General features: G+C 52.0%; 1 protein-coding gene across 1 annotated transcript in view; it reads right to left on the reverse strand.

The window, feature by feature from the left end:
* The window catches only part of DYNC1H1 (dynein cytoplasmic 1 heavy chain 1), a 65,927-nt gene that overhangs the window by 20,355 nt on the left and 18,803 nt on the right, over positions 1 to 26,769 (reverse strand). The window contains exons 10-43 of the mRNA XM_065871601.1: positions 25,289 to 25,438; positions 23,498 to 23,644; positions 20,870 to 21,010; positions 20,350 to 20,526; positions 20,106 to 20,216; positions 19,903 to 20,022; positions 19,251 to 19,490; positions 17,534 to 17,689; positions 17,290 to 17,403; positions 16,944 to 17,054; positions 16,656 to 16,865; positions 16,341 to 16,487; positions 15,823 to 15,989; positions 15,547 to 15,720; positions 14,669 to 14,834; positions 14,398 to 14,586; positions 14,110 to 14,304; positions 13,141 to 13,423; positions 12,531 to 12,631; positions 11,779 to 11,938; positions 10,455 to 10,698; positions 10,095 to 10,278; positions 9,614 to 9,826; positions 8,625 to 8,863; positions 8,283 to 8,439; positions 6,381 to 6,608; positions 5,651 to 5,881; positions 5,362 to 5,502; positions 4,945 to 5,178; positions 4,652 to 4,858; positions 4,441 to 4,562; positions 3,807 to 3,972; positions 2,547 to 2,710; positions 82 to 211 (exon numbers count right to left, since the gene is read on the reverse strand). Of these exons, the coding sequence (XP_065727673.1) occupies positions 82 to 211; positions 2,547 to 2,710; positions 3,807 to 3,972; positions 4,441 to 4,562; positions 4,652 to 4,858; positions 4,945 to 5,178; positions 5,362 to 5,502; positions 5,651 to 5,881; positions 6,381 to 6,608; positions 8,283 to 8,439; positions 8,625 to 8,863; positions 9,614 to 9,826; positions 10,095 to 10,278; positions 10,455 to 10,698; positions 11,779 to 11,938; positions 12,531 to 12,631; positions 13,141 to 13,423; positions 14,110 to 14,304; positions 14,398 to 14,586; positions 14,669 to 14,834; positions 15,547 to 15,720; positions 15,823 to 15,989; positions 16,341 to 16,487; positions 16,656 to 16,865; positions 16,944 to 17,054; positions 17,290 to 17,403; positions 17,534 to 17,689; positions 19,251 to 19,490; positions 19,903 to 20,022; positions 20,106 to 20,216; positions 20,350 to 20,526; positions 20,870 to 21,010; positions 23,498 to 23,644; positions 25,289 to 25,438 (5,919 nt within the window). The remainder of the gene's footprint in view (positions 1 to 81; positions 212 to 2,546; positions 2,711 to 3,806; positions 3,973 to 4,440; positions 4,563 to 4,651; positions 4,859 to 4,944; positions 5,179 to 5,361; positions 5,503 to 5,650; positions 5,882 to 6,380; positions 6,609 to 8,282; positions 8,440 to 8,624; positions 8,864 to 9,613; positions 9,827 to 10,094; positions 10,279 to 10,454; positions 10,699 to 11,778; positions 11,939 to 12,530; positions 12,632 to 13,140; positions 13,424 to 14,109; positions 14,305 to 14,397; positions 14,587 to 14,668; positions 14,835 to 15,546; positions 15,721 to 15,822; positions 15,990 to 16,340; positions 16,488 to 16,655; positions 16,866 to 16,943; positions 17,055 to 17,289; positions 17,404 to 17,533; positions 17,690 to 19,250; positions 19,491 to 19,902; positions 20,023 to 20,105; positions 20,217 to 20,349; positions 20,527 to 20,869; positions 21,011 to 23,497; positions 23,645 to 25,288; positions 25,439 to 26,769) is intronic.

Raw genomic sequence — 26,769 nt, forward strand, 5'->3', positions numbered from 1 at the left:
GACGTTTCTGACGAGAAGGTAATTCTAACTAGAAGAACAGGAGCAAAGAAAAGTATTCCTAACGTGATGTAGACGCGTTACCTTTGACAACCAGTTGCTGTACAGGATGGGCCGGCTCATCGCCTTCTCCTTGTCTATGTTGGGGAAATGCTTCAGAGCAACCATATCAATATTTTCGTCGGTCCAGCGCCTCTCCTCATCTTCTACAAGTCTGTCGGAAGAGAAGACAGAGGCCGTGGTGAGAAAGCACCTGGTTTTGTGGGTGCTGTGGGCTACTCCAAGGGCTGGCATGAGTCTTCTACCAGAAATTTTCATTTTCTACAAATGGAAGAACCTAAGACTCTGAACTCGAGACGACTTAAGTAGTCCGAAACATAGATATTAAATACGAAAATCTTAAAAAACAAAACTCCTCTAAAAATGTTTAATTACATTGATTTACAAAATGAAAACTTCATTTTAGTTTCTAAGCTTGCTTACTATAAATGTTTCAAGTATCAAGGGGCATTATGGGAACAGAAATAGAGAACTACAAGGTGTACAGTTTTGGAAACACAAGGCTTACGGAGAAAACCACAGAGCAAGCAGGTGAGACTCTAACTGTCCCTATAGGTGTGGGAGGTACCTTCTGAGCAGCTGAATACATGATAACTTAGGCTACCAGGTGAAGGTCCAATGAGCATGTCACGTACTTACCGTAGCCAACCAGAATTCAGAAGCACAACTGCTATTGCGAAATTTCAGTCGTAAACAAAATTACATCTCTGGTATGTTAAGAAATGTACAAATGATACTGTAGCCCGATTATTTTTTTTAATTAAAGAAGGGAGAATGAAGGTAGCTCACGTAACATAAAAAGGACCGCCTCTTAAAGTGGTAGAGCCGCAATACGAGAGATAAAAGCTGGGCTGCCAGGGCTCGTGTGCCCCCGCTCTGCCTTGGTTAGCTCATCTCTCTCCCTGGCTCTCTGCAGGGCAGCTCTGTGGGAAATGAGAACTCCAAGGAGGCTGGTGTGGAACCCAGTCATCTACAACAACGCAATATTCCAAGACTCCTCGAAAGCATGGGTGAGAAAAGCTGCCTGAAGGCAAGAATAACTGGTCCAGACGTGTAACTACCAAAGGCTTAAGTATTTCTTAGTCTGGAGGGAACCACCTGCCTTGGGTTCTGCCAGGCAAGTAACTATTAACCAACTCCTACGACTACCCACACCTGAGGCCATGAGTGGTCAGAGGAGCTCGTCCTGCTGGGACCGTGTCCTCTACGGATGGGCCACCTCGGGCGACCTCACACGTAGCCCGGGCCCGAGGGGTCCTGCCCTCCTGCTCCTACTCTGCAGCCCCTCTTGCTCTGTTCCGAGTAACCTGTTCACGGGCAGAACATTTCCCCAAATAGTTTGCAACAGGAAATCGTGGTGCTGCACTAAATAGTAAATCAGTTAAGATCTGTTGTTTGTTAGAAGTTTAGAGTTAAAGCAACACAAGTCTAACTTTTTCTCACTAATCAAAAATGAGCCTAAAAGGCTATGAAGGACTGCAGTGCTGAGATACATAAAATTAACCATGTAAGAAAAATCAATAAAAATGACAGAGCAGGAACTAGGAAAACTAAGAATCTACTATAAGACAAAGATCGTACACAACTATTAACAAAGAATACAAGAAAAAGATTCTGATTTAAAAAGGTCAATAGGGACTTTCCTGGTGGCGCAGTGGTTAAGAATCCCCATGCCAGTGTACGGGACGTGGGTTCAAGCCCTGGTCCAGGAAGATCCCACATGCCACGGAGCAACTAAGCCCGTGCGCCACAACTACTGAGCCCTCGTGCCTAGAGTCCTTGCTCCGCAACAAGAGAAGCCACCATAGCGAGAAGCCCGCTCACCGCAACGAAGAGCAGCCCCCTGCTTGCCCAGACTGCGCACAGCAACGAAGACCCGACACAGCCAAAAATAAATGAATAATAATAAAAAAAGGTCAATAATTTTCAAGATGCCTTGAGAGAGAAAACGACTCAGCTTTTTACTGAGACGTACGATGTTCAAACCACAAAACCTTCCACAATCCAAGCTGACCACTACAGCCACTAGCAAGTCTCTCCCTTCAGTACTGGTCACTTAACTAGAAAAAGTCAAAACTTGCAGGACTTGAAATAAGTGGCCAACAGATAAAAAGAGAAAACTAAAGCCCCAGAGATACAGCTGCAAATCCTCTGATGAGAGCAAAGACTGAGGGTGAGGAAGGGGTGGTGGTTACGGAACTGCACCCCAGGCTGCTGTTAGAAGGCACTGAAATTCACCTGTGACCTCTGTGCCCTGACCTTGTGTGGGGCCCACCCGACAGTGAAAGAGGTGAGTTAAAGTGCCTTGCCCGAGGTTACCGGTAACCAGGAGGGCCGTGGGGGTCTCGTACATACGGGTGGCCGTGATCAACTCCCAGATGCAAGGCTGCCCTCGCCACCTCACTCCTGTCCATCACCAGCTCAGCCTGCCTCTGCCTCATGCAGACCCTAACCCGGGGGGTCGGAAGGGTCAACATCCTTGGTTTTACCTGTCCTGGAAGAGACGGAGGGCTTCATGTGCCCAAATCCGAATGAGGCCTTCCACAGGCAGAGTCTCCAGGGGTCTCAGTGCCTCGAAGATACCTCGCACCCACCGGGTCATTTCACGGGGTGAGTAGATATAGTGGGGCTGTGTGTCCTGAGTGAACCTCTCCTGCAGGAATCAAAAAGATGCAAGTTACGTGTAAATGTCCTAAGACACGGAAAGTAGTTAAAAAGTCAAATGCAGTATAACGTTTTTATATTAAGAATAAAGACTCTAGACCCTGGAATATTTGAGAATGAATTGGTAAATAATGTTGGGCCTACTGTTCAGTAGATCCAAGTTGCTCGCTTTATGTTGCAATTAATTAATTTAAAGATTTATACGTAAAAAAAAATAGGGCTGCCCTGGTGGCGCAGTGGTCGGGAGTCCGCCTGCCGACGCAGGGGACGCGGGTTCGTGCCCCGGTCCGGGAGGGTGCCGTGTGCCGCGGAGCGGCTGGGCCCGTGGGCCATGGCCGCTGAGCCTGCGCGTCCGGAGCCTGTGCTCCACAGCGGGAGAGGCCACAACAGTGAGAGGCCCGCGTACCGCAAAAAAAAAAAAAAAAAAAAAGAAAAAAAGATGGCTGTCTCAGTGGAAAGTCGGCAGTTCTCTTGCAAGGGCCCTTGTCAGAGGCTAATAAAGAAACGCAAGCCAAAACCATGAGAGCCACTTCTGCTCATCCGGTGGGCAAAGATCTTTTTTTTTTTTTTTTTTTGCAGTGCCCCGCAGCATGTGGGATCTTAGCTCCCCAACCAGGGATCGAACCCGCGACCCCTGCATTGGAGGGATGGAGTCTTAACCACCGGACTGCCTGGGAAGTCCCAGTGGGCAAACACCTTTTCAATAAATATTTTTTCAAGGCTGAAAGAGGCATTGTGGTGGAACTGTAACCGGTCCGGCCCCAACAGGTTTGGCCACATGCAGTCACCACAGACACTGCAGAAGAACAAGTACAGACAGGCACACGTTGGTGCTGTTAAAGCAGAAGTGGCCACATCCTTTTAGAAACGGCACGGCATGGTCTCGGTTTCGTAAGGGGAATGAACACATGCACACGTGCCGGACGAGGACAGCAAGAACAAGAGGATATCCGCGGTGGCAGAACCGGCCGGAAGCATCAGCTGTTGAGACCTTGGAGCACGGCTCCCGGCTCAGCCGGAGCTCCAAGTGAAGCTCAGCCTCTCAACAGAGCCTGTCGGTCAGACGGGGCAAAGACGCCGCTCACCTGGGACATGGTGTAGAATTCCACCATCGCCGCGGTGAGAGGCTCTGCGTACGTGCGCAGGGACGGGATGAGGCGCAGCATGGCCCGGTTGAAGGTGCCGTAGATCTGCGTCAGGGAGGCGGGTCCCGGGTAATCCACATACACCACAGGCACGTGACGCAGGAACCTGCACAAAGACAGCCCGGCTCAGCCTCATATGGGGTGAGGGGCAGCATGCCTGGGAGGGCTGCCTCCCTGTCCCAGGCCGACCGGGGGCTTCCTGACCCGCCCCCACGGCTTCGCGCCACAGCTGACTGAGGTCTCACTCAAACTACTTGGGCCTGGGTCTGACACGTAACTGTAGATGCAAAAAACCGGAAAAGAACCGAGCAAAGGTGGGAGAACGATTCGGGCTTATTTCAGCCTCATCCTGGCCCTACAGGCAGGTCTGGGGCAGCTCACTTCTGCCCAGCAAGTTGTCGCTTTCATTTTGAGTGTGTTCCCAGCACAGTGACATAACCTCAGAGGAACCCCACGACGAGCAGTATTTTGTTACCTTTTTATAATGACAACCACAGTTTCGTCACGCTACATTTAAAGCAAACCCGGAACTGGTGTGTGTGAGATCAGGGAAGTCTACGGGGCTGTGTGTTACCTGTGAGAGAGGGGCTTCCTTCCAGGATCAGTGGGCGGGTTACAAGCCCCGACAAACTGGATCCTCTCCAGCTTCACCCAAGTTTGATCTGAGGTTCGGTAAAAGCCTCCGTGCTCCACCATCTGAGGGCAAGGGGGAGTGAGACACGTTAGGGGCAAATGTGAACAGGACACGTTGTGGAGGAGAGGGCACCTCGTGGACATAAACACACCTGTCTGATGAAGGATATGACCCTCTGCGTCCCGTATTTATCCATGTCTGGCAGGTTGATTTCATCACAGAACAACACCAGCCACTTCCCGAGCTGAACAGGGGCCAGGACGACCCCGTTTGGTGTGCGTCTGTACTCGCAGTAGTGGTCAAAAGTCTTCAGCAGGAGCTCTGGAGTAGTAGCGCTGGAGAAGTTAAGACCCACGACCTGGAGAAGGGAAGAAACAAGTGAGGTGTTGGAAGGCCGACCCCGTGCTTGAGCCCCAGGTCCGCTGCCCACTCCAGCCTCTTTACCTCCATGTCGGGCAGGGCCCGGAGGGCGCTGAAGAGCGTCATGGTCTTGCCAGACCCAGGAGGGCCGCACAAGACCAGCGGCTTGTGCTCGGCCAGCCAGGTGTACAAGAGGGCCTCGTGGCGGACGGTGTCCAGCGTTGGCACGACGACGTCAGGGGCGGCCACCTTGTGCGTCTCCACTTCAATCTGAGGCACCTTGGCCTGCCATGGCGACCATTCTCCGCTGATGGACACCTGCACACACGGGTGGGCGCCGGTCACCCTGGGACCCATGTACCTGCTCACCTACAAGACTTGCTCACTTTCATGCAAGTCAGAACCTCCAAGTCAACCTGCATCCCTTGTGCCACAGAAACCCAAAAGGACAAAACCCTCCTACGAAAGAAAAGACGACGTCCAGTCGAGGCGCGCACTCACTTCGTAGTCGATGATGGGGATGTTGGGAGCAGCGGGCAGTGGCACCGTCGTGATCCTTCTGATGTATTCACCCAGCTCTGCTCTCATTTTCAGCCGACTGTCTCCAGACAAGGACCAAAGGATGGCGTAAACCAGATACCGCTATTGGAATAGGAAGTGGGTCCCGTTTTGAATGGAATTTCAGCAATAAAGGAAAGACATTTACAACGATGTTACCCGGAAGCAGTGGCGCCCAGAGATGCTGCCGGCACCTCCCCCAGCACCTGGCCACAGCTGGACCCCTCCTGACCTGGATGTAGCGCTCCAGCTGCTCGATCTGCATGGGGAAGTCGGGGTGGTTGGCGCTGTACTGGGCCACGTTGCGGCAGGCCTGGTGCAGCATGGAGAAGAGCGAGCCCAGGCAGCGCAGGCGCGTCAGGTCCATGATGTGCTCCAGCTTGAAGGCGTGCTCCAGGGCCTTGGTGACCAGGCCGTTGGACGTGAAGTACGGCTGCATGATCGTTGCTGCGTCCCTCTGGATCTACAGGAGGGAGTGAATGATGCTTAGCTACCATCTCAAAGAGCGGGGAGGTTTTCATCTCCTCTAACCTAGGCCCAGGAGAGGATCACGCAACCGTGAAAAGTAGTTTTATGGGTTGAAAAAATGAGGAATGAAGCTTCCACGACCACCCCTTTATTCCTTCATCTTGGTGGTTCTCAAAAAAAAAAAAAATCACGCTTCCTAGGAACACTGGTCTTCACCATCGAAATGCAAAAGGTCCACCTTTCATCAATTTGCAAAGAAAACTAAAGAATTCTTTAAATTTTCCGTGCGCGGCCACGCTTTTGCAGCAGCAACTGCACTGATTACGCAAACCTCCAGCGAGTGGCCGGCTTCAGCAGCGGAGCAGTGACCATCGTGAGAAGCACCCCGCCTTCCAGACGCTCAGGGTGGGACGCCCGGCCTCGCTCTGCGCAGCGGCCCAGCACCCTCAGATGCCAGCTGGCTGCACTCGGCGGAGCGGCGCTGGCCCGCGTACCTGCAGCATCGGGGAGGCGGCCTCCTCGCCCTCGTCCTCCTTGCCCTTGCGCCGGCGCTGGGCCTCGTCCTCCCCCTCGTCCAGGGGGATGCTGCGCAGCCTGGCCAGGAAGTTGTTGAATATCATGTCCGTGCTGAGCACGTCCTCGCTGAACCAGACCATGCCGCAGCGCGACACCGTGGCCAGGGTGGCGTACTTCAGGTCCTGCACTTCAAACATGATGCGCACCTTGAGGGAAGAGAACACCGGGCACAGTTAATGACGTGGGCTTGGTACAGACCCGGGTACTGAAATTACTTTACCTACATGCCCACCGAAAGAGCAATTTAAATCCCATCTCACTGCACTTGGTTTAGAAGTAAGAATGTCTACGGTTTGCCTCATCACAACATCCACCAACACTCTCTCCCTGAGAATCTGGGTGGGAAAAAACCTGTGTGTGGTGGGGAGGAGAGGAGAGGAGAGGAGAGGAGCTCTGGTGGGACGGAGCCAACAGCTCCCTGGGTGGCAGGGTCAGCAGTGAGGTGCTGTGGCCAGGTTTCTGGCCTCGAACCCGCCGGCAGGCTGGCCAGCAGGGTCCCTTTCGCACGTGGGATTGGCAGCCTCGCCGGGTCCCACTGCTAGTCGCCAGCGGGGCTGAGATTCAGACTGGACCGTCTGATCCCAGAGCCTTAACGTCACTGCTAACACGCCTCACGAGGAGCTCTTTCTGACAACAGTTAGAATCTACTGGGTAGTCAGCTGCAAGGGAAGAACCCGACAAGTCAAATCAAGACACGAGTCTGCACACGTGCATGTTCCCAGACCCGCGGCTTGGTTTCTGAAGCGGCGATAACCACCGATGCTGACCCTGCGTCGCGGGAAAGGCTCCTGCTCCCCAGCGGCTCGGGAGTGCGGCCGGACTCCTCCCTTCCCTTCCACCCACCTCCAGCCCGTCAGCCGACCCCACTGGCACAAGCTTGAACTCACACCCACAGCTCAGCTACTTCTCAGCACCTCCACAGCTGTGCCTGGGGTGCCGTGGCCTCCCAGCTCACCTAGCGCGCAAGCTCCAGTCCTCAGCGACCCCGGGCCTGACCTCATCTTGCCTGTTCCCCCTTGGGTCCCGCCCCAACTTCTCTCCGCATCAGCCAACTGCCCCGCTCTCCTCGCACACGCCCGGGCACAGCCAGACGCTCCTCCCCCGCCACCCGCCCCTCCACCTGGAACGCCCGGAAGCCGCAGGAGCCGCCCCCTCGTGTCCTCAGTTTCCCGGGGGGGGGGGGGGGGGGGGGGGGCCTCAGCGCCGCCCCTTCTGCCAGTGCAAGCTCCACCCCTTGGCACCGGCGGCTGCTCTCCTCCAGTTTACTTTCTCCGTGGCCCCGTCACCACTTATCCTGTCTGTCTCCCACCTCAGACTGTGAGCCCTGGGAGGGCAGGGGTTCTGTCTGTGTTGTTTACAGCTACATTTTCAGCATCTAGAACAAGGCCCGGCACACGACGGAACTCCAGAAAAGTGGGGTCAAAGTATGAACGCACGCCCAGGCCAGGCCTGCCCATGTTTACCGCTGTCAGGGGGCGTGGTCAGGACCTGGATCAAGTGCTCATTTCCAAGGGATGACCCTGAAAGTGTCCATATCTAAACCCCTTGTTCTGCCGTTTCGCAGAAATCCTAACTACAACCCCACCTCACGGAGTTGTAGGAAAAGCTACCCGACCCGGGAACTACTGAGTAGGCTTAATATTCAGCAAGTAGTGGGAAGTCATGAATGAACGCTTTGAAAACATTTCTCACCAGCCACAGGAATGGAAAGAATGTAGCACAGAGAGGCCCCGACACTGACTGCTGCCACAGAGGCTGGAGCCGCTCCCCCGGCTGCGGCTGCGCGCCAGGCAGTCAGGGCGGGATACTTAGCCTCGTACGTTGGGCGGAAGGCTGAGGCGCTCTCCGTTGGGCAGGGTCAGCAGCTTGTTGTCATCCAGCACCGAGTTCAAGTTCTCCACCCACTCGGGATCCACATCGCCATCAAAGACGATCCACTGGCGCTTCTGCAGCTCACCCCTCACGTTGTCTATGATCCTGGTGTGGGAGGATTTTACAGCAGCGGGTGACTGAGGTTGAAAATGCTCAGCCGGTAACGGTTTCTAAAGTGACTTTAATTTGTCCAGAGCGTGGTAAGAAGAATAACGTACGCTGTTACCACGAGGACAGAGTTCCTAGGTCCTAGTTCTCCGGAGTGCGGACACCCACCCAAGTGCACTTACTTTCTCAGAACGTGTGTGAACAGCCCATCTGTCCATTCCCTGGTGTTGGGGTCCAGGGTTCCGTACAGGTGGTCTTTGCTGATGGCTTTAGGGTCGATGATATGGGCCACGCCCTCCACACCCTCGAGCCTCTCCAGAGCCTTCAGAAGAACGCGCCAGGCCATGCTCTTCCCGCTGCCCGAGGGCCCCACCATCATCAGGCCGTGGTTGATCTGGGTGATCTGATAGAGCTGGAGAACCTGAGGGCCAGACCGACCAGCACCGTAAGCACTCCAGAGAAGGAAGGTGGAAGGTTCCTCACCGCCTCTCCCACCGCCGGGCAGGAGACGTGTGCTGTGACTCTTCCAAGGCAAGTACTGGGACTTTCCAACCAGAGAGACCTTCAACTGGCCACAGCACAGCAAACACAGAGGGTTTTTACTGAACTGTGGAGCTGTCTGACTGAGTCAGGAGACGCTCACCAAGCTGCCTCAGGAGAGACCTGAGGTGCCCTGCCGGGAGGACAGAGACCAGATGAACGAGCCGCCTGTCTAACCCAGGACCGCAGTGGACGGTCAGCACGCACAGCTCGTGCACGTGACGCGCTTTTTCTTAAGTGAATCTCACAGAGGAGATAAAGGAAAGAAGTCGATACAGAATGTAAACCCTATTGATTACACATTTATGTTGTTAATCGTGGTACTGGGAAGTCTTGTAAACAGATCACTTACTGCCATAGACGGTTTTCATCATGATCCCCTTTAGCCAGCATTTTCAGAGAACAAACTGTACCACATAATTGAAAATTTCAGGTAAGTTGCCCTATCACTACTCTCAAGTTAGGAAAAAATCCTAACAGGTCTTGGGGCAAATCTCCACAAACCAGACGACACCCCTGGTGGACAAAGCCCCGTAAGACGTGGCTTCTCCACCAAGTCCACGGCCGTCGTTACCGCTCGCGGCCGCCTGCGGGGTTGTGAGGCGCCAGCCAACACCACGATCCCAGCTACCTTTTCAACCCACATCCCGCCGACTTCTTCTCCGTCTCCGTATGTCAGGTACATCTCCTGGCACACTTTCTTGAGCTCCTCCCTCAGCGCTGTCATCTCGCCCCGGTGATACTGGACCCCAGGGAACACGTCCGACAAGAGGCTGAAAAGCAGCGGGATGTCTTCTGCCACCAGCTTTGGCACCATCGTCTCACAGACGCTCTGGATCAGGATCTGCGTGGGGAGAAGGGGATGAGCTCTGCGGGGGCGGCTCCACATCTACTGCCCTGTCCCCGGCGGACCCACGGCACAGCTGTCCCGTGAGCAAGCAGTGAGGCCCAGCGCCCCGCACCCACCCCCAGGCTTCCCGTCAAATGCGGTTCCCCTCCGTTCACCCCGGGGCATGTGAGCCACAGTGAGAGCCCTCCAGGCATGACTTCAGGGTGGCAAAGGGTAATACAAGCAGAGTCTGGGCCTGAGCGGTTAGGGGTGCCTCGCCCACCTCTTGCTCAGGGAGATTCTCTGCGATTTCTCCTTCGTCCACCGCCTCGCCGCGCTCCGCCTTCTCCCTCTTGATCTTCTGGATCCGCTCCCGCTTCACGTTTCCGGCGCTCACCAGCACGCTCTTCAAGGCTCGGAGACCAAAGTCGTAGTGGCTTTGAGAAGAGAGCTGCTCATCGCATAGTCTAAAAGAGAAAGGGTTTTCTTTAAAAACAGTACACTTTGAGCACCAAGAGCATCGAACATCAAGAAATCAGAGACGGATACGTGGAAGGTAGTGTCGTAACTGCACAGGTAAACTGTAAATGGCACACTTGACACATGTCAGAAACAGGATTCGGAATAACTCTAAGTGACTCACTTGAAGAACGGGACGATCTTGTTGGCAAGGACCTCGGCGGTGCGGAAGCCCTGTGAGTACAGCATGACCTGGGCGATGAGCTGCCGGTCGGGCTTGGTCATGGCCAAGCTCCGGAAGAGCTTCTTCAAGTTGTCTGGAAGGTTCGACCGGCCCGCGTAGCCGGGGTTCATGGTGATGAAGATGGCCATGTCTGGGCTCACCTTGACTTGTTTGTTCAGTAGCTCACAAGTAATGGGGGCAGAGGCTGAAAATCGGAGGATGGTGCTAAGACCCGTGATAGTCAAAAAACCACTCCAAAATCTCTCTAAAACCGCAGAGCAAGCACCCATCTCCCTGCCGGCCCAGGGCTCCAGGGGAGCTGGAGGCTCTCACCAGACACAATGCCCACCGGTCCAGGCAGGCCCATCTTCACCCACTTCACCCACACAAAAGCCGTCCGAATGTGTAACGGATCAAGTCCCAGAGGCAGGAAGCCCACCATTTGTGCATTACTGAGCGTCACAAGGTCAATGCAAGAACAGCCCAACAATAGTTGCAAAAATAAAAACCAATCCGTGTTGTGACAAAACTGACCGGCTGAGGTCACGAGAATGACCCTCTCGTAGGGTCATCAAAGGCAAACACAAAATAAACAGCCCCCCCGTCCCCCATCCCTGGACTACTTAGGGATCAGACTTCCTCCATAGGAGAACACGGAACATGGAGTACACAGGTACTGATTTGACACTCCTTTTCTTTTATTTAGGAGGTCTGGTAAGATGAGTTACCGTTATTATGGGAAAAAAGGGAACTTTAAAAGGTAAACTCTCCAACGTGGATGTATTTATTTACGTCCTCCAGCTCACGAGCCCAGGCTGTGTGCGCAACAAGCTCCCGGGGCCCTCCGAGCAGGCACTCCCACCGTGACGAGGGCTCGTTCCCAACACTCTGGCCAGGAGGCCTGGCTCTGTGGGATGCAGGGAGGAGGAGGGGAATGTGGGGGGCCCAGAGCAGCTCAAACCTGGGTTGTGTGCAGATGCTGGGGGAGGGAGCACAGGGACTCTGCTGCAGGGGAAGGACTGACGGCTCCGCGGGGCTGCTCTGGGACGAGGGGTGCAGCGTTACCCTGGGCCCCACCGCCTGTCTTCACTCAGGATGCACCGCCCCGCCTGCAGCAGCGAGTCCTGGAGCTATGTTAAAGTCTCGCTTATTTCTGATCAAAGAGGCGACCCCCTGTGCGCCCTCCAGGCAACCGTAAGGAGAAGCCGGTCTCACTCTTATTTCTGATCAAAGAGGCGACCCCCTGTGCGCCCTCCAGGCAACCGTAAGGAGAAGCCGGTCTCACTCTTATCGTAGCTGGGGCTGGAGTGCTCGCGCAGCGCCTCCTGGATGCACTGCACCTGCTGGGACACGGCCGACAGCATCCGCTCCTCCAGGCGGTTGAACTCGTCAAAGCAGCCCCAGGCTCCCACCTGGCAAAGCCCCACAAAGATCCGTCCCATCGCCTGAAACGAGAAGGGAAGGGAGCTGAAACCACGGCCGTGGTGCCGGCTGTACGGGGCTCCGATTCTGGCTTGGACGACTGGTCCCACCCTAGGCAAATCACATCTTGAAACCCTTGTCTGCTCATCTTTGAAATGGGAACAATATCGTCTTCCTCCCAGGGTGGGGGTGGTGGTGGGAGGGGCTGTGAAGGTAGCATCAGCTTCACACGTGAGGCAAGGAGCCCAGCCCCACAGGTCAAGTGCCTCATAAACAGTGGTACAGATGTAACGTATCATTTTTCCTCCTGTGCCAATAAAATCCCAATGGCAAGGTTAACACGTTGTTTAAAAAACCTTTCCCATAGTATTTGTTTATTCCCAGGCATAGACACCAGGAAGATACGTTACACTGACGAGCTTGAAGAATTTGAAGACGTGAAGCTCAAGTCGGTGTCAAGCACGTGCTGGGAACCTCCAACAGCTCAAGTAACCCTGTCCCCAGAGGACCATGCTGTGCTGTAAGGCCAACACAGCTCTAAGAGGTGCCGCCTGCTATCCCCCACCCAGCCCTCTCAGGCCCTTAACTCTAGGCGGTTCCCGCAGAGCTTCTCACCTGGAAGTCAAAGGTTTCATCGCAGTTGAAAACTAAAACAAAGCGTCCAAGCTGATGGCCGAGAGCTTTGACAGACTCGGTCTTCCCAGTCCCAGCAGGCCCTATTGTTTGAAGAAAAGGAATTGAGAACTCAAGTAAGAACACACCTTTAGTTTTAAGAACTGTAAAAAGCAACTCATTTTAAAAAACCGAAGTACAATCATCCCTCGGTCTCCACGTGGACTGGTCCAGGACCCCTGCGTCTACCCAAATCCATGGACCCTCGAGTCCAAGAGTTGGCCCTCCGTATCCACAGGTTCTGCATCCATGGATTCAACCAACCTCGGATGGAAACTTTAATCCATGGTTGGGTCAATCTGAGGATGTGAAACCGGTGAACATGAAGGGCCGACTGCCTATCTATTAAAACAACTCTGTGTCTAAGTGGACTCACACAGTTCAAATCAATGTCGTTCAAGGGTCAACTATAAATGTGATAGCCGCCAACGGATTTAAAGTTTTAGAAGGTACCAGCCACGCAGTTAAGAAATACATTTAGATCATTTGCTTAATCTTGGAAAAGTACGTTTCCTATCTGACTCCACCTGTCCAGGTGTGGGGAGGGACTCACCGAAGGGGGACCCGCCCAACCTGGCCTCCAAGGCCTGTGTCATCGTCAAGTAGCAGCGGTCGGTGAGGGGGGTCTGGACCAGCTTGTCCTGGACACCCAGGTACTCAAAGCCATAGTTAAACTTGGCATTTGCCATCTGAATCGACAACTGCTGCAACACATCGGTCTGCTTAGGGTCAAAGTAAAACCGCATCTGGCTGAGCCACTCGAAAGACTTGGCGTTGTCAATCTTGCTCTTCATCAGGGACCTGGTGACGTCTCTCTGGTGAACCAACTCTGTGATCTGAAGAAAGAGTCACTTTAAAGAGCTTATCAGAAAGTACATTTCATGAACTGAAGCATGTAAACTGAAGTACATAAGCGTATCCTCGGGGTGCGGGGGTTATGTAGTAGACTTTTAAATTGAGATTCTACGTCCAGTTACAGTGTAAACATTCACTTTTAAAAACAACAGAACTGTTGTTCACTTTTAAAAACAATAAAACTGTTATTCACACAATGGAATTACACAGAATCAAGAGCTGCAGCAAAAACAAAGAAACAACAAACAAAAACTCTGCTAGTTGCAACTAGCATAAAACGTGACGGGAGAAGAGCTGTGTCTATCCCAACAGTCCACCTGCTGCACACGGGGGCGCAAAGGCCAGCAGCAGTAAGCAACTCGGGCTCAGAGACACGCTGGGCTGGTCCGCCACGGGACGTGTTCTTTGGGAAGGACAGGACGAGAGTGTGAAAGGCCCAGAGGCACGAGTGTCACCCCTTTGTGTCGGGAGGTCGTGTGTGTTAACTCCTGTCCCCCAAGATTGCCTTTCAACGGTACCAGAGAGTCAAGTACACACCCCAGCGTTTGTCAACAGGCCATCCACTTGTTTTTCTCCCTGACACCCATTAGGATCTTTTTCAAGCGTGAGTTCTTTCAACTGTCCGAGGCGAAGCCCCAGGAGCCTGGCTGGGAGGAATGGGACTAACCAAGTGCTCCAGCTTGCGTCTCCGGAGCGGCGGCTGCTCCATGAGGACCGAGTCGGCCAGCACGTTGAGGGTGACCTCCACGTTGCTGAGCACGGAGTGCAGGGGGGCCGTGTCGCCGCTCCCGCCGACGCTGCTCAGCGCTGTCTCCACGTTCTCAGACCAGGCAATCTGGGCCGACAGGACCACGAGCTGGGCCTGCGAGACACGGCACACAAGACCCAAAAGGATGGTTTTAAAGATCAGCCAGTGCCCTCACCTTCAGACTGTCCCCCTTCTACTGGACAGTACCTGGTATTTGTCAATCCAGGTGATGTAGGTATTTGGGTCAATTGAAGTTGCTTTACCAAAAATCTCAACTTCTGTAACAGACTCAGCAAGGAGTTTGGCCAGCGTGACTCTCATCTCCTTCTCTACTAAGGTGAGCCACTCGTTGATTTTGGGATGTTCAGTAATTGACACGGGAGTCTTAAACATAACCTGAAACAAAGAAACTCTAAGAATTAAAGTGCGCCAAGATGGGAGCGAAGTTTTCTAAGTTACAGTCAATGAATGTCACTACCTCCTCTCCTTCACGGGATGAGATGCCCAGGACGACAGAGTTGTCTTCATTTAGGATGATGCTCGAAACACCAGCGAACATTTTCTTGAAATGTTTCTGTAACTTAGCTACATTCTTACTGTTTCCAATGATTTCAAGCAAATCTTCATCACCCACAAAATAAAACCTAAAATTAAAATAGCATGTAAGTTGCTAAAACATGACATATACACAAATAAGGGGAATCAAGGCAAAACTTCAAACTGTATAGGAAAGGAAAGTGGATATGGATTGTGATGGACCACCTCCAGCCTGAATTCAGATCACATCCAAATTTCTTCCAGCCCTCAGCAAAAGATATACACTCACCTAACAGATCCTGAAGAGAAATTCAATGGATTTCATATAATTCACCGCACCTTAGGGATTTTTTAAAAACCTGCTCTGTTTATATTAAGCAAACTATTCAGAAAGAAAAGAATGCCACTTAGAAAATAAAATACAAAATTCCCTGGTGGTCCAGTGGTTAAGACTCCGTGCTTCCACCACAGGGGGCACGGGTTCGATCCCTGGTCAGGGAAGTTCCGCATGCCACACAGCGTGGCCAAAAAAAAAAAAAAAGAATCACAGCTAAAATTTTAAGAGATGCTAGCTACCTGGGAGGGTGAATAATAGTTTAAATGAAGCTTAGTAAATGAACCCACGGTAGAAAATTAAGGATTATTTGTTATAATTAGGAAGCAATGGATGAAGGAGAAACGGTATTCACTAAATCGGTTACTGGTAACAAAACCCTTGACGTCAGAGTGACCAACACACAGGCCAGGAGGGAGGGAGGGGCGGGAAGGAGGCGCTGGAGCTGACCTTCCCTTCAGTCCCCGTAAAAACCACCCTCTCACCTGGGGAAAGATGAGCGCTCTCTTTCCAGGTACTCTCCCAGGGCTTTCTGGATCTTTCCTAGCAGGTCTGCTAATCTCTCCAGTGACCTCTGTACCCCCTGGATGTTCAGAACATCCATGACCAGGGGAGACTTGGATACTTTTTTCATGAGAGCCAAGAATTCCGTGCTGATACTACAAATCAAATTAAAAGCGAGGTTAACGTCAGGCTTCGTGCAGAGGGTGGTTACCAGCCAAGCCTACCCTTCAGCCCTCCGTCCCGGCTCGAGGCTGTACCTCTGGAACCGCTGGGTTTCCACTGGCAGCAGGTGTTTGATGTCTGCGCTGCCCGTAAAGATGCCCTCCAGGTAGACCCAGCGCCTCTGCACGTCGATCCACACGTCGAAGAGAGCCATGATCCGGTTCAGTTTGTCTTCCCAGCTCAGGGCATCCTCTTCAAACACCTAGGGGGTGGATGGAAGGCAGAGCTCAAATGCTGAACTCTCCACTCTCAGATACACCAGGACTCACGCCAATATGCAGATAAGAGATCCTGTCAACTTACGTGACTCACACCTTCTACCAGAGGCACCTGGGAACTGTGAGTCTGGCCATTTTTAGTTTTTAATTATTTAAAAAGAATCTGTTTTGGCCACACAGCATGCTGGATCTTAGTTCCCCTACAGGGATCGAACCCATACCCCCTGCAGTGGAAGCGCGGAGTCATAATTGCTGGACCGCCTGGGAAGGCCCTGACTGTAAGTCTGAAGGTACAACGGTGGATGTGCGGGAGGGACGCCTCCCCACAGCGGTACCTTATAATACGGAGAGAGCTTCATGGCAGACACGCTGTTGATGTGCTCTTTGACCTTGTTGAAGAGGTCGTCCCAGCCTCGGATCAGGCGACACTTGCTCTGATAGTTAACCAAGTCTAATTCGTAAGTATTCCACACTTCTCTTATCTGAATTGAAACCGAAAGAGGCACGTCATCAGTGTGTGGGCGTTCGCCAGCCACACAGGTGACCGAGTGTAATGGAGACAAAAGGGACCACATGTGAGGCTCAAATCTATGTCAGTCTATGTCACAGCCTGAAACAAGATCTGGAATGCCCATCAGCCTATTACTTACCTGCTTCAAAAATTCCTCCAAAGCCATCTCCCCCTGCGCTACAAGCAGCACGTCCTTGACAACCGCTTCATTTTTCTGCAAGTCAACGTCCCAGATCTGGCCGAGGGTCAGCTCAGAAACAACCCAGTTTACACGAAGCCGTTTCATCAGCTGTTTCCAGTGGCGATCTTTAAGTGCTTCGGATTTCAGCTCAATCACCAGCATGTTTATCTGTGGAGAGAGGGAGCCGTGTTACCCGTGTGGCGTGTTTCTAGCGGACATCTGTGACCGCAGCTCTGAGTCACCGACCTTGAGGTAACCTTTCAGAAGCCTCTGGACAAACTCGTAGGACGCGTACTGCCGTAATCGTGCGGGGAAGTTTTTCAGCTGGTTCAAGAGGCCATCTAAATTCTGCCGAAGCTGTCAAGAGAAACACAAGATGGTATTTAGTTTGCCAACATTCCTTTAAACGATGAAATATTTTTAAAATGGTTTCAGGAGAAATGTTACATTGATCTGGATGAATAATGTAAACGACCATCAAGTGACATTTTGTGAATTCTAACAGTTCCTTGCTTGCCGAGTTTCTAGGTGACGCCTACAACTTTCAGTGCGTGAAGGCGTGTACGTAACAGCTACCGGGAGCTCCACGTACCTTCCGAGGCTGCACTGAAACCCACGGCTGCTCCTTCATCTGATCGATCTGCTCCCAGACCTTAGAGAGTTCTGACCAAACGCCTTTGAGGTCCTGTAGCTCCTCTAAGGCCACCTGCGATGAAGCAGAGTAAAGCAGCTGAACTTGGAAGCAGAACCACCCCACGGCTCTTGAGACACTGTGGGCCAGAGGCAGCGTGAGCACGAGGGGCCCGGCCCCAGCTGCCCGCTGGAGCGCTTCGTACCTGGACGCGCTCTTCGCTGCCACCGAGAAGTCCCGTGTCTGTCAGTTCCAGCGCCTCCTTGGCCTTCGCACACTTCTCCCTGTCGTCCTTCAGCCTGCCGAACTTTCCTTCATATATGGTGAGAGCCTGAAGCGCCTCCTCCGGGCGAAGGTTGCCCTGAAGCAGTCAAGGCCAGAGGATCAGAGCCGGGGCTCAGGACACGAGCTCTGGCTCTGAAACGGCGGAGGGGGCCTGCCGGGCTTCCAGAAGATGTGACTCCTTGAGCGCGTCTACGCACGTGAACGTCCACAGGCTGTGCACTGATGATGCCCGTCCATTCCTGGGTGAACTTTTACCCCCAGGGTTGACACAGGGAAGGTGGAGCACCTCTTGACTCAGCCATCCCCTCACTGAGTGCCGAGGGAGACGGAAGAGAAGAGTCAGGACAGACCTGGGCCTGGAGCAGGACACTCCTGACCGAGGGGACAGGGTGCTTGGGGCTGCCAGCCACGCCCTCCCTGAGATGCGGAGTCGGGGTATCAGTTACCCAGAGAAGAATGAAAAGGAAAGCACTGTTCTCACTGGAGAAGACTCTACTTCAGCCTTAACACTGTTTACACACTTCCTTTCCATTCTGATAACCTTTGAGAATGACTACACAAAATATCAAAGTTTTCACTCTAACACATTACTAGCAAGGTGAGGCCACAAAAGATATTCAAATTCAGGTGATCACACCCCTGTCTAGTGACCAGTACTCACTCCCCTGCAGAGCCTGGAAGCTCTGGCGTTAGCAAAAGCCCAAGCCTGCTTAACGGCGGGGCCCCTCAGCCAAAATGAAACGCAAGGCAGGACCTTGGGCCCAGCAGCACAGAGGCCAAGCCAGGAGACGTGGGGCAGCCAAATCAGCCCCCAGGACTGGTGCGGAGAACCTCCATCCACACTATAAAACCAGACTGACGTTCAGAGCATTTCAAAACCCTTCCCCTTCTATGCGTACGTGTATGTCTAAGTTTGAATTCCACCCAGTGAGCCAGGCAGGCCGTGACCTACGTGCCTGAGCCCCACTCTGGCCGTGCCCCTGCCTGGACGCCCCCTCGGCCACGGCACGCTTGCCGGCCCCTCCCTCAGCCTCCACATGTCAACCCCCTGCAGAGCAGGAACGCACCAACACCCCTTTCCCGCGGCGCGTATCACCATCTGACTTAAAACACCTGTTCTTCTCGTTCACTCTTTACCCTCCGTGCCCCAGTGGAGCGTAACTCCACGCAGGGAGGGCTCCTTTCTGGTCACCGCTGTATCTCTGCTGCCCAGGATATAGTCGGTGCTCAATAAATACTTGAATGAACCCAGAGACCAGGGTGTGGCAGGTCCCGGTACAGAAAGCCTTAACGACCGCGACAATGACGTCAGAGTTCAAGCGGGATGCTTGGCCTGTGTCCACGAGAGAGGAAATTCTAAGTTCTGACTATGCCTAAGTAAGAGGATAACTTACAAACAGAAAAACGTTAGTCTTCAAAACAATTCCCTGACTTAAGTGACTGTCACGAGGAGGTCTAAGTAGGCTTTCGTGTTTCCAAATCCACTACCTGCAAGTACTGCTCCTTTTGATTACAGGGAAAAGTCTTCATTCTGGAAAGCTAAGCCACGGCAGGGCCTTTTAAGTCTCCGAAAGCAGAGACGCCAGGTCACCTGCCGCCGGCTCGGGAGAAGCTGCGGCGCCGGGGGCGAGACTCACCGTGACAGGCTTGGTCTTCTCCCAGTCGGTGAGCAGGTCGGAGGTGCGGCTCTCCACAGCCCGGTCCTCCTGGACGATCTTCATCTGCAGGTTCGCCACCTGCTGCTGGATGGCAGAGTCCTTCCGCCGCATGATGTCGTTGAAGGCCCCCCACTCTCCCTCGATGTTGTCAATGTAGAGCCAGGAAGGCGGGAACTGGAACCTTTGCTTTTCCAGCAAGCGCTGGCCGTTGCGGTAGAGCTTTGAGGGTCACAGAATAAACTTAGCGCTTTCCTTCACAAGGGCAGCAGGGAGAGCTGTCAGATTCCCACGGACGGGAGGGCACCCCGCGGCTACGGGGCACACGTGCTCCCCTCCCGACGGCGCCGCGGCCAGTCCCGTGGCTGCTCCCGGCTGCACCGGGTGGCCCCGAGCAGGGTCTAAGCGTGCTAGAGCTGGGCGTCACACCCTCCTTCCAAATTATGAGAAGGTAATTCAAGTTTGAGGACTTGAAGGTCCACAACTACAGCAAAAGATTTTACAAGACAGGAGCCTGTGGCTCTCAAACCCTGAAGTGCCTACGAATCACCTGCCCACCCTTACAAGCACGGCAGCGGCACGACAGAGATGCGCCGTAGACCCCACCTGAGACACGGTGAGGGACAGGGCTCACCTCGACTTGCTTTTCAAACTGCTTGATCTTCCGTTTCAGAGACTGCACGTAGGTGATGAAGGTCACAGCGTCGGAGGTGCTGGCCGTGTCCACGGAGTGTTGCTCCAGCTCCTGGCGAGACTGTCCGGAGAGAGCAGAGCGTTTAACGGAGAGCCGAGGGGCACCAGGGGGTTCATCACACCGGCAGGATCCTGCCTCCTCACCTTGGAGATCTGGGAGTGGAACTCTGTCATGTTTGAGCCGAGCATCTGCCCGAATTTGCTGAGGACCTCCTTGTGCCAAGAGTCGTACTTCAGGTTCACCTTCGACTGGACCTGCAGGTGCAGGAGCACACGACAGCGGGTGAGCAAGTCTTTCACGCTGGAGTGTTTATGCCTCAACTCCATTTTCGTCAGGTGTTGCCGTCCCAGCTCCCTGGACGCCTTTCAATGAGACAGCAGAGCTCACCTTGCCGTAATCTATGACTACTGGTCCGAACTCCTTCTTGGTCTCTGCATTGTCAAAGGTTCCTCGGGCCTTCCTTATCTGCACCAAGAGCGCCTGCCACTTGTTGAGATCCTCCCCGAGTCTGTTATAGATGTTCTCAGCTTGCATGTCCCACAAACACTGATATTGAAGCCAGACCTGCAAGTGAAGAACAGAGTTAAATACTACAGTTTGACTTTTCATTTTGTAAAATATTAACATATATTTTCATATTCTGTTAAAAGCCTCATGTTCTTTCATCGCCGTTAGGAAAACTCTCACTTCAAATTCTCAGAATTTTCCTATCAAAAGAGAATAGTTTCCTGTCCTCCAAAATGATTAGTATCCCACAAGGTTTGCCCTATTGTTCACTCCTTGTTTAAGACAGCAGATATTACCTCATCGTTCACATTACACAGTCAAGACCTTTTAGCTCCCTATCATTAAATCTCATACTCCTAAGTGTGTAAGACGTCATACTGGGATGAGACTAGCTTCTCACCTTGACGTACTGCTCGACTTCAGCTACGATGCCCATGACCGCGGAATACGATTCCTCCAGGGCAACGGGGCCATCTGGCATCCGTGTTAGAGCATTCCGGTAGAATTTCTCTTCTTCGGTCAGTTCATAGTGGACACCCACCTAACCAAACAAAGCCAGAAATGAACGCAGGTAGTGCGCACAAAAATGTGAATCTCAGAGTCACTTTCACTAAATTAAAATAAACCGAAAGAAACTGTATTTAAGGGATAACATTCACTTATCCCAGTCACAGGTAACCAGAAGCCTACTTATAATATATCTCCTCAAACCAACGAAAGGAACATCAACCACAAGCCAGAAGATGTGGCGTCACTACTGGCACAAGGCAAAAACGGTTAGAGAGCAGGCGAGCCCTAGGAGCAGAGAGCACGGCGCCCCAGAGCAGGGCCCTGCAAGACCTGAGCCTCTCATCCAAGGACGCAGGACTGAAGGTGGCGCCTACGAGAGCGTGAGATGACCACGACCGAGTGTTAACACCAACGTGGATGCTGGAACCCGCGACACAGTCATTCGTTTGTTTCAACCACTTGTGGGCTGTCACGTGCCAGGCACTGTTGTAGGTACAACAAACAGACAAAAACCTCTGCTCACATAGATTTACATTCTGTGGGAGGATAGAGACAACTAAGGGAAAAGCAAAATACACAGCATGTCACAGGGTGAGCAGTGCCACGGAGGAAAGCAGGGAAGAGGGGGCGAGGGGACGTGGGTGCAGGGAGGATGTATTTTGAGCAGGGAAGTCAGGGAAGGCCTCACTGAGGAGGTAACGCATGGGCAGGGACCAGGAGGTAGAGGGAGGGAGCCTGGTGAGTATTTGCTCCCAGGGCTTCCGAGCAAGTGCAAAGGCTCAGGGGCAAGAGTGCACCTGGCACGTGTGAGGATGAGCGAGAGCCCAGCGCGGCTGCAGCAGAGCCGTGAGGGGAGGAGCAGATCAGGGAGGCGGCGTGTCACGTGGGGCCCAGCAAGGCGCCGTGGTGGGTGAGACAGGAAGCCGTTAACAGGCTCCGAAAAGAGAAACGTCAGGGCAAACACACAGTTTTAAGACGCACTCTGGCTGCTGTGTTGACGACAGATTGTAGGGGGCAAAAGCAGACACAGAGAGACCAGTCAGGAGGGGGCTTAAATAATCCGACTGAGGGATTATGGTACCTTGGAGGGTGGTAGTGCTGGATGTGGTAAGAAACAGATTAGGGTTAATTTTTAAATTAATTAATTAACTTATTTATTTTTGGCTGCGTCAGGTCTTTGTTGCTGCACGCGGGCTTTCTCTAGTTACGGCAAGCAGGGGCTACTCTTTGTTGCGGTGCGCGGGCTTCTCATTGTGGTGGCTTCTCTTGCTGTGGAGCACGGGCTCTAGGCACATGCAGGCTTCAGTAGTTGTGGTGTGTGGGCTCAGTAGTTGTGGCTCACGGGCTCTAGAGAGCAGGCTCAGTAGTTGTGGCGCACGGGCTTAGTTGCTCCATGGCATGTGGGATCTTCCCCGACCAGGGATTGAACCCACGTCCCCTGCATTGGCAGGCAGATTCTTAACCACTGCACCACCAGGGAAGTCCCGATTAGGGTTAATTTTGAAGATAACGACAGTGGGTGTCCAGGAGCAGGTTGGAGGATGGGAAAGAAAAGACTGGGGGAGGAGCAAATCTGAGGGAGGGGTCTGAGAGACAAGTCCAGTTTGACACGTCCATCAGGTGGTCACATGGAGACGCCAAGGAGGCAAAGGGACAGGCAGTCTGGAGTTCAGGAAAAGGCCTGGCTGGAGACAGGAACACGGAGTTGTGGCACTGGTATTTAAAGCCAACAGGCTGGATGAGACAGAGACAGAGTGGGGTGGAGACGGCACCGAACACGTAGAGCCAGTGAAGCAGATAGGCCAGCAAGGTGGAGGAAAGCCAGGAGAGCCGGCAAAAAGTGTGTGGCAAGGAGGGGGCAGGAGAAAGAGAACTGAGCTTACGTTCACAGTTAAGGAAAGAGATACGCTTCCGGATAGGATCACTGTTTTCCAGAAAAGTCGGTTACAGCAGAGATTGTGGAATATGTTTATTTGAAAACCGCTGGTCCTATTTAGAAGTACTATTGCCTAGAGACCAGGGACTAAATGCAAGTCTCTTGAGTTTTCCTTTTGCTCTAGGAGTGTCCTCCTAAGAGCATACTATATCCGGGATTTGCTTTAAAATAATCTGCTGCTGGGGGGTGGGGAAGGGAATATAATGAAACAAAACTGGCCACGTGTTGATAGATAAAGCGGAGCTTTATTTATGAGCTCACATGATTCCCTCTGCTATCGTGTATGTTTGCAAATTCCCATAATAAAAAGGCAAGTGGGAGGGTGGGCAGGGAAAAGCAGGAATTAAAATTCCCACAGAAGTTCACGGGGGGGAATTTCTAAGAGACCACTGACACCAGACCTCCGAACCCGACTGTGTGGAAAAGTAACTACTGGGAAGAACGTCAGGTCACACAAAGCTTCCTCCAGCTTTCCCTCAGAGTGCCGAGCTGAGGTCTGGAGTTTGAAAAGACGCGTCAGGAGCTCTTTAAAGAGGCGCATGGAGGTGGAGTCCCAGAGCGAGAGGGAGACGCGGAACTCACCTGGTACCTCTGACTCTGGATCCTGGGGAGAGACAGCACCACCATCTTCCAGGTGAACATCTCCTGGTACAGCTTGTACCTGCACTCCTCGATTGGCGGGTTCAAATAGATGACCTGGTTGGTTATTCTCAGCTCATGGACGACATTCTATGAAGCAAAGATTTCATTTTTACTCAGCAATCTATTTCAGTAAAATGGCTTTGATAAAGAACACTTTCTCTCTCTAATTATTAAACTACTTCCGTCTGAACCACAAAGTCTGTTACTTTATCAACAGACTCGGTCTTCCCTGACTTCATGTTTGTGGTCTGTGCCCCCGCCAAGGAAGAGGAGGTCAGAGGGCAGGCCCCGCTTGGGTCCTTCCTGGGTCCCCCAGTGCCTGGGTGTCATACACACAACAGGTGCTCAGTGAAGCACCATCGGATATGACGTGTGTGCTGATATCTGGACACGAGGACCTTGCGACCTGAGAAACCAGATTTTACTGATGTCTGTTTACAAGTCGGGGTCAGTCTGTGCTACCTGCCAGTGCTTTAAGCTAATGGAGAATTCCAGCTCAGTCTCCACTAGATACTGTATCCACTCAGACACACTCACTGGCTTTTCTGCATCTCAGTATTTTAAAAAGTACACTCTGGGGATGAATACCTGTAATATTCCAAAGTGAAAACATTTTTTAAGCATAAAAGCGGAAAAAAAAAGAGAAAAGGTATAAAGTCTGCGTAGAAAAAAAAACGCCAATTGTTTCTCCCAGATCAAAGTTTTTACTTGCCCAGCTCTTCCAGGCTTCTGTTTTGTGAGACCTTTTTATTGGTAAATATAACACACATACTGTAAACTACATAAAACTAACACATGGCTTAATGAATCAGCGTGAGGTGGACAGCTTTATAACCACCACCCACGACAGGAGACAGGGACCTACTTGCAGAGTTTGAACAGAACTTTCTGGAAAGCTTGCTAGGCCCCAGCTGACCACTCCTTCACACAAATGGGAAACAGCTGGCTTGGAGACAGACTGCTGTCCCGTGTGCTGACCAGTGTGCTACTGCATTCTCACAAGAATTCGATTCAGATTTTTGTGAAAACAGTGACATTTTAGGGTCACAGTCTGAACACCGGCTTGTAGCAGGTTATCATGTTCAGTTCTGGAAATGATTTCTTACACATCATACATGCTTAGAAAGCAGAGATTTTTTTTTTCCCAGTGTAAATTTACTTCTAAATATTATTTTCTATTAAAAAAAACTTCTGTTTTTGAAACTATTTTAGACTTACAGGAGAGTTCTAAGGCAAGTATGAAGAGTTTCCATACACCCTCACCAGCTTCCTCTAACATAGTGTAATTACCAAAACAAAGACGTCAGCACTGATATAATACTATGAACTGAAACGCTGACTTCAGTCAGATTCCCGGGATCTAACAAGGACGCACATCACAGTTAGTTGTCACAGCTCCTCACTCCCTTCCAGTCTGTGACATTTTCTCAGCTTTTCCTGTCTCTCTCTCATGACCGTGGCATTCTGGTGTCCTGTGGGATGGCCCTCCACCTGGGTTCGCCCGACGTTTTCCTCATGGTTACTGGGGGGGAAGGCCATAGGGGTGAAGAGCCCTTCTCATCTCACCACAGGTGACAGCATACATCTCCCCTGGGATGCTGACTTGGGTCAGCTGAGTGTGGTGGCACCTGTCAGGTTTCTCCACTGTAAAGTGACCTTTTCCCTGGTAGTTTTTAAGGGGAGAACCTTGTTTAATTTACTATCGAATCGGCTGCCCTGGGAAATACTGACCTTGATCTTTGGCTCTCCTCCAGGTTTGTGACTAACTTGAGGTGCGTCCGTATCCATGTCAACCTCTGCTTTATCCTCAGCTTGTCCAAGAAGCACCTGGGTCCAAGCTCTCAGGCCAGCTTGCAGGCGGACGCCCAGTATTCTTTCAATCTGCAGAGAAAACACGTCCAAGAACAGTGTTTCTTCCAAACGTTAGCTCAGAGCACGTTAACAGAAAGCTGATGCTTTAGGTCCAGGATGGACTGCTTCTGACTGCAAGCCTTCGCCCCTGCTTCTCAGCCTCATTTCCTCACCTTCCAGCCTCAGATCACCGTCTGCTAGGCTGACTGTGCTTTCCACGTGCAGGATCCCCACTTATAAGTGATAAAGATACCAACACAAACGCAGCAGATGTAGCGAAGGTCTTGATATTTGTTCGGTATGATAGATAATTTACAGAACAAAAGCATTTTCCTGGTAGCCTCAGAGATAAAACTAGAAAACTATAATTTGGAGATTAAACAATTTTCTTTTTCTTTTCAAAACGGAGGCATAAGTGACATGTAACATTATTATTAGTTTTGGACATACGACGTAATGATTCAATATTGGTATATACTGCAAAAGGATCACCACAGTAAGTCTAGTTAACATCCGTCACCAAACAGTGACCATTTTCTTTCAACAAGTAAAGAAGAAAGCCAGAATTCTCTTCTGATCCGTAACGAGACAAACAGATTTACAAATAGGTTTCCTATGACTAGGATGTCTGTATGTCTTGTTTAGCGTCTGGCCACACAACCATCCTGGGAATGCAGTGAGGGCGGCTTGAGATAAACTGGGACTTGCAGTCGATTCAGAAGAGGGGGGCTGTGAACTTTCACTGTTTGGGTCCCACTGGTGGATACACTGCAACTTCTGTATCCATTTTAAAGGAGAAAACCTGTGACCCACACACAACAACTTCAGAACTGACCAACTACCATCTGTCCACTGAGTGACCTCTGCCATAAAACATCCTCCTTCTAGAGACTTCACAGCTGCACTCTCTGACATACACCGACGAGAAAGCGACATGGGGTGGTAAGTATGCTTCAAACACACACACACACACACCTCTCCCTCCCCACACACACCCCTACATGCGTGAGCCAAGATCCTCTCCACCAGGAATAAGAGGTTCTTGGATGCTGGGTGGGATGGTGGAGGGGGACAAGGTGGTCAGAGAAGGGCGCCAGGAGAAGAGGGCCAGGAAGAACCACCTAAATGATCAGCAGAGCAGGGAAGGGCAAGTAGGAGACTGTCAAATATCCAGAAAACAGAGAGAACTCTTTCTCCTCCCCCACAGCTCCCTGCTTCCAACTTACAAAGAAGGTTACTACGGCCAATACCACAGTTCAGCTCTGTCATTAGCTACATGGGCTTTCTGGAGAGAACTAGACTGTCACTGGTAACTCCTACGGAAACGTGCTTCTCAGTGACAAACTCATCAGCTATGGAAC

The sequence above is a fragment of the Phocoena phocoena genome, chromosome 2 (assembly GCF_963924675.1).
Source record: "Phocoena phocoena chromosome 2, mPhoPho1.1, whole genome shotgun sequence".
In the NCBI taxonomy this organism is placed as follows: Eukaryota; Metazoa; Chordata; class Mammalia; order Artiodactyla; family Phocoenidae; genus Phocoena; species Phocoena phocoena.